At 33.2% G+C, this 10,830-nt stretch overlaps 1 protein-coding gene across 1 annotated transcript; it reads right to left on the bottom strand.

Annotated features, from left to right (window-relative positions):
- Positions 1-1,013: 1,013 nt before the first annotated feature.
- Positions 1,014-7,252, bottom strand: LOC106711578 (carotenoid isomerooxygenase). The gene is made up of 14 exons (XM_014503935.2): positions 7,161-7,252; positions 6,762-6,866; positions 6,280-6,391; positions 4,758-4,904; positions 4,530-4,637; positions 4,307-4,404; positions 4,024-4,104; positions 3,779-3,859; positions 3,564-3,688; positions 2,957-3,133; positions 2,536-2,692; positions 2,395-2,456; positions 1,849-1,947; positions 1,014-1,230 (listed from the first exon to the last, which is right to left on the bottom strand). Exons 2-14 carry the CDS (start codon positions 6,862-6,864, stop codon positions 1,057-1,059), a joined length of 1,524 nt encoding a protein of 507 aa, XP_014359421.2. The 5' UTR covers positions 6,865-6,866; positions 7,161-7,252; the 3' UTR covers positions 1,014-1,056.
- Positions 7,253-10,830: the final 3,578 nt, after the last annotated feature.

Raw genomic sequence — 10,830 nt, 5'->3', positions numbered from 1 at the left:
TCAGAGTCAATATTGTGTTGTTCCATAACACAATTATAATTAAATAATGTAATTTACACGTGGCTTGTTCAAAAGAATTAACAGCTCCCATTAACACAGCAAGAGTTGTTATAATATCAGACGCTGCTAAATTTAATAAATAATAATTAGTTACAGTGTGCATTGTTTTATCGTAACATATAAGTGCACAGGTTAATAAATTTTCGATTAAACTGATGAGTATTATTATATGCACGGTAATAACAAATGCTGTCTTCATCCAAGGTGGTTCTTCTTTTCGACAATTTATTAGGAATTCAAGCCAAATTTCCTTATCATTGTCATGACCTTCTGAAAGATTGAACATTTAATTGTTAATAATATATAATTAATCTTTTGCACAACAATATTTTCTACTAATAGGGCACTGATCTACAACTAATGACGATCACGGGGTGTTCATTTCACAAGAGTTAATACAGTAATGGGCTTATATCTACTAAATGGCCCAATGTTTGCTCAATAACGTAAAAGGTTTGCGATAATCATGTTTACGAATTAAAGTGTGCCGTAGGATTAAGCTTACACACACATATTTGTCTGGTCACTGAAATACGATATGAATTAGTGATAACATGTAACAACTTGTTGATCTCATTGACATATCAAGCTTTCCTATATCCCTAACCAATCATTTAGTACTACGAAGTTTAGTTAACAACAGTTATAAGCTCTACATTTTGTCTTTCTTTAGTCTCTATTTATTATTAAACTCCTACTTCCCATATTTCTTATTCACCTCCTACCTTTGTCTAGTAAAGCTTGGCGAATCTATTGCTAACAGATCTAGAAAGTAAATGATGTAAAAAATTGGAATATGTTTTCAGGGTAAGAAATCATACACAAAAACTTGTGCTTTAAATTTATTATAATAACGTCAAACAATAATTTTTTATTCCTATACAATACCATTCGTAAAACTAAAATTTAATACATCTTTTTTTTTTACAAATACTGCAAACTTTTGAAGCACTAGAAAAAAAGCTGCTAGAATTTTTCTTTTGTTTGCTTTTGCCCTCATGCTTTTTCTGGTAGAAACCATCCGTGTAGACATTTGGGTGCTGGAGAGGGTGTTTCAAAATCGACACGTGCGATTTCTTTCATTGTACGAGCGTCGAGGACCAGAAGACCCAAGGAACACTCTCTTGATCCCCACAGCAACGCACTCAGCAGTACGCCACCATCTTCTTGCTGTAATGTATGTTATAACATGTATTAGTTTCCAATTGCATTATTGGAACGAAGTTCCTTATCGCGCGTTGTGAAAGGGGGCTAGACGGAAAAAATTCTTACGAAAAGTTGTCACGACACTTTTTGGTATAGACGAATGAGCGTTACTTCACCATGGCAACGACGTGACAATATATAACGAAAATTCATAGAAATAAAGTGTACTTCTTGTGAAGACTTAAGTTTTTTATTCATAGAATAAACATTGGTTCCTTCACTAATTAATTGAAAGGAACTTCGTTCCATCCGGGTGTCCCTTGACACCTCTCAAGTTTTTTCTTATGTTTACTACGAAACATAGATGAAATTATTAATAAAAGGTGTTACTTAAAAGAGAAAAATACATTTTTCTTTTTTAACTAAATAAACTTTATCTACGCTTTGAATTTATATGATTCAAATGTTACAAATTCTCGGTTTACATAACATAAAACAAGAACAATTTTTTTCTGCAAAAATAAATTTTACTTTGTGGACTAACGTAGGAAATGATTTTAGATTTTCAGATCAGATTAAAGAGATTAGGTATGGATATAATTTTCATTAGTAAAAAAGTTTAATGATAACTTGTGAACTTACCCGAGAATCAGGTGCAGGTATGAAGACGGGTTCACTTGGGTAACAATCAGTTTCACACCACGACCACGTCTCACCAGTCGTCGTGTCAACTTTGATTATCTGTAATAATATTCTATTTATTTAAATTAAACTGAAGTTTTTTAATTACTTTGTTTTTAAGCTTGTTCACTAAACGGAAAACCTTTGAATAAGTTACATCACATTAGCATAATGAAATAAAAACCATTGAAGGTAAATTCGTTTCACAGAATTTTGTATTGTACTACGGTTTAATATAAAAGATTTTCATCGATAGTATTCTCAACTTAGCGTATTCCTATAAACTGTACAGGAATACAAAAAAAAAAACAATTGCAGCCGTTACTCGATTAATTAAAAAGTATAAAACAGATGCCCGCCATAAAAAGAGCTTTTCATTCGCATAAGAGTAGAATTACGTTATTTTGCATTATTTTTTATTCTTTTTGAAGTGCCGGGACGGCTATCATTTTTATTATTTGTGTTTCTATGTGATTGTGTGAGTTCTTTTTTATTTGACTAACTTACCGCTCCGGGATTTTCAGCGTCGACGTCTGAACTAATGGCGTAGAAATATCTATACGGCCGTCCTGAAATTAATGTTTTTTTATAATTGCTCACAAAAGTCTAACTGAATTTTTATTACCGTTATATACTTAGTTTTATTACCGTTATACAAATCGTAATGTATCCTGGGAGTCTCACAGCCCAGGTCGGCGAGCTGCCGCGGCGTCACGTGACTCATCGCCGGAGCAGCTAGCGACACCTCCAGTCGCTTCGGCCGGCCACGGAACCATTCCGCATACTCTGCGTTACTTTGCATCGTCTAAACGACATTATATAACTGGTTACATAATACATTAGAATTCTTAAAACGTGAGGTTTTTTTCTTCCAATTAATTCGTTATCTTTTCCATATTCCACTTTTTCAGGCATAACTTAGTCTATTTTATTGACGCACTTAGTTACTACGGAAGTCTCTTAGTGTAGATTTAGTATGAGAAAACTAAATTAAGCGACTGTTAACTGACCTACATTTTTGGGGCTCCATTATTTTATATTGAAAGGACTAACTTGAAGGGATCCTTACCTCAATCGCTTTCACATACATTGCGTCCAACGCCTTCGCATCTTTATAAGAACATAAATCTACGATCAATCTTCCGTCCTGCTCGAATGCGTTGATAATGTGTAGGAAAAACATAGTTTCGGTTCGGAATCGTTTTACTTCTTTGCCAGTTTTCTTGTTTATCAAAACTATGTTCGTCTAAATATAAGGAAAGATAAACATAATATACAAAACGTGTAACTACATCTCTAAAGTTCAACGCAGGTTTGAATTTATACGTCAAGTTTACGCAGGTTCGTTTCCCATAAGTCACACATTACTTGTTGACACGATTCCCAGTGTGAACAATAAAATAAATATACGGAGTGTGCATTCGAATTTCAACACATAGTAAATTCGTATGATACATCCTGTTTATATTTACGCAACACACACTATATTTTAGGAAACAAACAAATTTACGAACCGATATCAACAATCATCTACATTCAACACCTTATATTCTTATCCTTCTTGAAGGGAATCAAATCAAAGTGATTCAGTAATGAAATTTGACAGCTATATTGTAATTAAAATTAAAGTAGATTTTTCTGCCATATATTCTTTGACAAATAAAGTTAGGTCTTACCTCGTGTTCAGGAAACCATTGTAGACAAGATATCATAGGTTTATTGGCCAGCTGATTGCGTATCACTCCACAAATAGAGACTGTCAAAGGTTGTTCAATTATCACGAAATAGTTCTCCGTTACACCTAACAAAAACAATAGCTCCGTTAATACCATAGACATAGTTCAATTCCGTTGGATTGTGTCATGATAAATATTGTTAGTTTTGTTCGTACCAAAAGTGTGCATGTATGAAGGATGCATCGTCCATCGAGGTTTCATACTGCCAATAATGTGAGCTCGCTCGAACATATCACCTGTAGCAATGAAAAAAAATCACATTACTAATTTTACCGTTTTCATACTAAAAACGGTCTGCTTTCGAATATTGACATGTCACTGAGACAAATGATAATTAAATAAAATCAACGATATAGTCAATGTTGTAGGACTCCAAGAGTTATGTATTGAGTAAACATACCTTTTTCTGTATAAGGAAATTTGACAATAACGTGACGTAATCTGCCTTTGACAATTGACATACCAACGTTGATGACGTCACCTGAAAATGTGAAACATACATGTTATTTGTTTGATACAACTGCGCCCTATTGCAAGTACAGTCCAAGTAGACAAAGTGCTATCACTCCGAGGTGATTCCACTACGTGACTTATAGAAAGTTCTCAGTTCCATATATTTTTGAAGTTCGCTATGGAATCGTTTCGAAGCGAATGCATTTTCTCTAGGGCGCCAGCACACTCACCATTTGGCATGACGTGGGGATGTGACGTATGATTCACGACAGCAACGCACTTCATCATGTCTTTCCTCTCCAATGTGTCCAATGTCTTTGGGTCTATTCTAGAATTTAAATAAAGTATTTCAACTTTAACTTTCATAGTCTCATACTACTCGTATTATCATCAATTTTTTTAATAACTCAATAACACCGTGCAAACATTAGAAATGCAGCAGTTATAACGTACCTGTGTATAAATGGGCCTTCAGTAAAAGAGTATATTTCATCACCGAAAGGATATAAAGATATCATTGTGTTGTCCGACAATTCTGAAGGCTTGAATATAGAGGCAACTCTAAAAATTAATACGTGATAAGTAATAATAATTGTTATAAATAATCTTACTTATATTACATACATATGCGAATGTTTGGATATTTATTGTTTGATATACGTTTAATATACTTTACACTACCTGTCAAAAATAGTGTGGCAAGGGTCGGGCACCGCTTTCGTGCCAAATTCAGTGACCACAATTCGATTTGCCGCGCGGTTTCTCTTCAATGTGTTGGTGCGCACAAACCGACATTGATACGTCGCTGCTCCGTCCAGGATTGAAAATCTGAAAGAATTTTAAATTTTATACAATGCAGATACACATTTAGGTTCATCCGTCCATTCATTTTGACAATAACTATGCTCTGATAGATGTAGGTTTACCTAGCTTAGCCTAACTTTTACGCAATAAAGGATAAATTGGATATATGTATTAAAATTGATGATAAATGAAAATTATACTAGTTAGTTTTGACGTTGAGTGTAGAAGCAGATTCATTGCAACCGGCCTTGTGTTGCATTCTGTAATTACAGCCGCAGGTGGCCCGAGGCCAGGCTTGAGGCAATTACTTAACAAACAGGTATCTACAGACAATTACTGGAATAACAGTAGATAATATAATTATATAATTTTATTATATAATTTTGTGGGACATAGTTCTATTTTAGGTTTTTTTATTGTATTGTAAATAAATAAATAAATAAATAAATAAATAATAATAAATAAGCAGGTTAACGTAAAATTACAAATAAAGATAACGTGAGATTCATAGTAATTTATGTAATCGATGGATTAAATTAAAAATATCGAATTAAACTCTTTGATATTCTATTGTAGACAGTCTGCAATCAATTGGAAACAATGTTTTGTTGCTTTAACACGTGTATCCAAGTTTCAGTGGCCATATCTGGAATACTTATAGACGAAATTATTGCATGTACTTTTTAAATCGAAAAAAAATCCCTTACAATGAATCCTCAAGTCTCTCGGTATCTCGAATTATTTAGACTGTAACTCGGACGTAATATAATTTCTCTGCATAATTAATTTTAGTACATATTTATACTCGATAACTCGTATTTCAGACTTTCTAAGTCGATGTTAAGAATAATAACGTATTACTAGAATTTCCTCATCAAATACTTCATTTCCTGAATTTCTTGAAGTCCAAGACTCAATAAGTTGATTGTGTTTTAATTTCCCTTGACATTCGAGATATCGAGATTCTACTGTATTGAATATTTTATATCTTACTTAATTTTACTAACATTATAGATGCGAATGTTTAGATTGATGGATGGATGGATGGATGTTTGTTTGAAGGTATCTCCGGAACGACTGTATGGATTTCGATGAAATTTTTGCATAGACATAGTCTGGAAGAACGCATAGGCTGCTCATCAAGTTTTTTTTTTTAATTCCGCGCGGAAGAAGTCGCGGGCGACAGCTAGTATGTGAATAAGTATGTTTTTATAAATTATCGTTCCATCGTGACAGCCTTAGTCTAAACTGTCTGATTTTAAGTGTGGGCTGTTATACAATTAATAATCTTTATCGGGTGGTTTTAAGTTTAAGTCATCTATCTTTTTTAATTATATAGGTACTCGTATTCAAGAATTAATAGAAAAGTAAATCAGCGGTGAAAAAAAATTATAATTACCTATGTACAAGTGCTGAACTGTCAAACAAGTGTTCAAAACGCATCGAACCCACTTTCAATGAACCGGGGCCGTTTCGCAGTAAACTGCCTCGCAACCAAGTTGGCATCTGTCCTGAAATAAAAAAAAATAAAAAAACAGTTAGCTTGATATAATTAAAATGCATGTATCGTGTTCCCTGATTTATTAATTATTTCATTCTGAAGGAATCTAAGCTAGACGTATCTAGAGAGCTGAAGTTTCTCAAATTTAAGTTAAGTGACTCTACAATAATGGCAACTTACTAATATTAATAAATGCAAAGGTTAAGATGAAATGAATGGTTGTTATTAAGTATCTAACAGCACTACACCAGCTAACTGGATCTTACTGAAATTTGGCATAGATGTAGAAAATATTCTGGAAAAACACAAAGGCTAATAATTCAGTTTTTTTTCATTCGAGTCTCGGACGACCGCTAGTATATATTAGTACATTATCATACCTGTGATCCTGCCGTGTAAAGGCTGCGTCACCTCAATGTCACACGACCTCAACCACACGCTACTGTCACAATTAGGATACAATTTCTCATTGCTCTTCGCCATTTCTTAAAAAAAATACACACATCTGTATTCATTAAAACAGCAAAAACACCGAAAGTATTTCAATGAAAATTTCAAGAATAATTTTCTCAATTTTTTTTAAATAAGTAGATCTAGTAAAAATCAATTTTGTATCACACAATGATTGTTATTTTTCCAATAAAATCAAATCCAACATGTAAATGAATTAAAAGAACAAAATAACTACGTACTTAATTACGCAGACTTATTCAAACTAATTGGAGACTTAAAACAACGCAAATACAACAGTTTGTTTTGAATTTCTTTTATAAACACACCTTTTTTCACTCACTCAGTCAATGGATAAATTTTCACTTAATACAATCACAATACAATGAATAAAACAATTTTTCTTTAAGATATGTGAGCTGTGTCGCAGTACTGAAGTGCTACTGAAACCGGGTGGCTAAGGGTAGGTACAGTCGCGTACTACACCCTCAACTGACATTCAGAACATCGTCGAATTAAACGCGTAGTTATTTGTACTACATGTGAATTGAATTATTTTACTTAATACCTTACTCTATCTATCTCGGCTTATGTAGATTTAATAGACAAATCTATGTAATCAGAGAATAAATTAATGGTGTCTAAGAAACCATTAATTTATTCTCTGATTGTTTGTTTCGCATCTACGTTTGTAAAATTGTGATTTTCTTTTAAAAAGTATCGTCTCATTTTTCACGGCTTCTTCCCCGGGCTGTAACCGCAATATTTATTGGTATTTTATATTCTGTTTCTAAGCATTATATTATATTAAATACACGTAAATTATTGCAATAACTACCATTTTCACTTTGTTTATCGCGTTTGACATCTATTTACTTTGCATACGTTTTGTGACAACATACATACATAACAAATATAGCATCATGCATTCTAGTAGCAGAAAAATAACTATATCTATCTTTTCAAAGATAATAAAAGGGATGTCAACATATTTTTGCCCTGGTGTTTTGGCAGTGGTAACTAACGCTCAGGAAAATGCACTGATGATGAATGCTAACATATCTAGGGACCTTAAACGACAGAGTACTGTCTGTCCACTAATTAAATAGAAAATGTAATATAAATCAAATAGTATTTTCATAATATAAATGGCCACGAGCGTACCATATTAAGGCACTTGACATTGAAACATCGGGTAAGGACAGCGGTTCACTAAGACTCGAGTATTGAGTTAACAGCGATTTTTAATTTGTTTAATAATTCCTAAAAAAATATTGACTTTCAAAGAACAAGATAAATAGAGAAATCGACATATATCTATGTCGATTTCTCTATCATAATGTCTTGATCTAAGAAATTTAAAACCCCAGTTGGAATTAGTTTCAAAGTGTCCATCTATCAGATCAACGGTTGCATGCCCTTATCCCAGTTAACACCAAAAACTCCCTGCTTTAGTGAAATTTATAACAGATATAGCTTTGAATTCCCTTTATTACACGATGTTTTGTTAATATGCTGTTATCTTAGATCTCCTTTGACTATAGACTTTTTATATTTGGAATTCAAAGGATTAAATAGAAGAATCTTCAAAAATCGCTTCCTCTTATAAAATACACCAGACAACAATTGAATCCGATGGGATTATCCGGGTGAGGGGTGAGTGCTGTACCTCGTGACCTCGCGGACGGCTAACGGCAAGGCCAACGATCAAGTTCAAAATACAAATGTTATTAATTTAACGGAAAAACATATAATTTTGCATTCGATAAACGATTGTATATTATAATTATTTATGTTACTGAGGAAGAAAATCACAGAAAATCGTTTTGACTTTTATATTTATATGTCCTAAACACTAAATTTTATGTGATTACGTTCTGAAGCTCGTGACTTCGTCCACGCGGGTTTAAAAACTCAATAAGTAGGCAACGTGTCTTCTTCCAGACTATGTAATACATCTATTCCAAATTTAATCGATATACGTTTAGTCGTTCTAAAGACACGTAATAACAATCATTCATCCATTTTAACTTTCGCATTTATAATATTATTATGATTGATAGAATTGATGTTAAAGGAATGATAACAAAACATGAACTGTGATGAAGTGAATAATTATAGTTAATAGCAATGACAATTAGTTTGCGACAGAACTGTATAATGAGGCACGCAATGATCTACATCCGACGAACAATTTTTCATTTACTGAGCTCAAAGATTATCAAGTATGTAGATCTATCATCATTACCTAAAACGTAGTATAATGCAAGGTAAGACAAGTAAGGACTATCGCAAAACGCACGCGGGCGCTAACGACTAATTAAACTGCACCCTAACACGACGAGTTTAATTTTGTAGAATATAAAAGTCACCATATATTTAATCTTTAGAAAATACGATTAGGTTCAAAGTTGAATAACCCTGAATGTGAATATAAAAAACAACGTCCGTAACACGAGATGCGAAAACGTGACCATTGGCAAAGACCCGTGCCAAGGATAAAAAGCATTACATTGCACGTGATCAAATAATCCAACTCAGTGATCGATCTTAATACTTTATATGGGCTCTGTTTTACGGAAAAATTTACAATTCCATTTCATTCAATGATTTCGAAAGGTCCCCAATTGACTGAAAATAACTTTTTTAATTTTTGTTACAAAACTGTTTCTTTCATTTGAAAATATATTTATGGGACTATGCGAGGGCCTTAGTGAATAAGGCCCTTCGTACACAGGACTACGCAAATCTTAGATATCATTGTTCGATCGCGAGTATCACGACCGCGTAGCGCGCGGTCTACACACAACGTTGATTCGTTGACCTGAGTCATCTAATCGGTGAATATGTGCCCCGCGACTATACTGCTTTCACGACAAATTATCAACTGTATAGATTTGCTTCGCCATCTTGAAAATTGCAGCGACTTTTCTCATGGCGGTCTTAAATCTTAATAAACAGGTTGCGAGCGACCGTCTTTGGCGATGACAGATATAAATGTTGGTAAAGCGCGCTGTGTACAAACCACTCTAACATTGTATTGCGTAAGTCGCCAAGCGATTAAAATCGCCGGATTTCGAAGATTTACGTTACCTTGTGAATAAAGGATCTCAGTCGAAGAGAGTTTACGATGAGCTTAACACACTATCATAAGTAAAATTTTAGTAAATGTAAAATTAAAGTTTAGTAATTTAAGCGCGTAACTTAATAGTAAAAAAACAGTTAAAACATCTGTTTACACATTTATTGGAGTATATTTTACTTCGAAAACAAAAAAAGACGGAATGAAATGCTCGCGTCGCGACACTGAAAACTGGACGATCTTGTTTGACCTCGAAATATTTTGAGCCGGTACAGATGTGTATGCATGGAATCACGTAAAAAATAAGAAATTGACCAATTTATTGAAGAATGAAAAGATATACATCTATTTGAACCATTAAAGTATGTATCTTCATTACTTCAGTGTACGATACACTTTATAAAAAATATTACAATAAATATCCAACGTAATGTAAATATTGCATTCAAACAGATTGTATTAGTTTCATTGACATTTTTTTATTTGTCCTGGTTGAATTTACAGCTTTAAACTAAAAAGATCAGGTTAGGTTTAAATTATAATAAAATTATATAAAGGTAATGGAGCTGGCTCGACAACTAACAACAACAACAATTGGATTTTTAAGACGTGATAAAGTTTAATTGTACAGAGTGACCTCATTTGACGTTTAAAAGTGACGTAACGACAAAAGCTTCCGATCGTTGATTTTGCTGCCACCACACCTGTTGTTATCTTTGTCTTGTCAAAGCGAATGACAGGAATGACATTATATTTTCACGTATACAAATTGATAAACAGTTACAGTTGGTTTCCGAGATCAAAATCTCGGTATAAAACATATAGTCATCGATCGTATTATCTTTGACAAAACAAATATAACAATATGTTTTGAAGGGGTATTTTGATATAAAAAATCTATGATTATTAAATTATTT

Source organism: Papilio machaon, chromosome 7 (assembly GCF_912999745.1).
Source record: "Papilio machaon chromosome 7, ilPapMach1.1, whole genome shotgun sequence".
Lineage (NCBI taxonomy): Eukaryota > Metazoa > Arthropoda > Insecta > Lepidoptera > Papilionidae > Papilio > Papilio machaon.
This window is presented reverse-complemented; position numbering and strand designations above follow the sequence as displayed.

Excerpts from the sequence above, each read along its gene's own strand:
- LOC106711578 (XM_014503935.2), bottom strand. The coding sequence starts at position 6,864 with ATGGCGAAGAGCAATGAGAAATTGTATCCTAATTGTGACAGTAGCGTG. Across the intron at positions 4,405-4,529 it reads GAAGGCCCATTTATACACAG|AATAGACCCAAAGACATTGG; the intron begins GTACGTTATAAC and ends TTTAAATTCTAG. Across the intron at positions 2,693-2,956 it reads TGTATGTGAAAGCGATTGAG|ACGATGCAAAGTAACGCAGA; the intron begins GTAAGGATCCCT and ends AATGTCGTTTAG.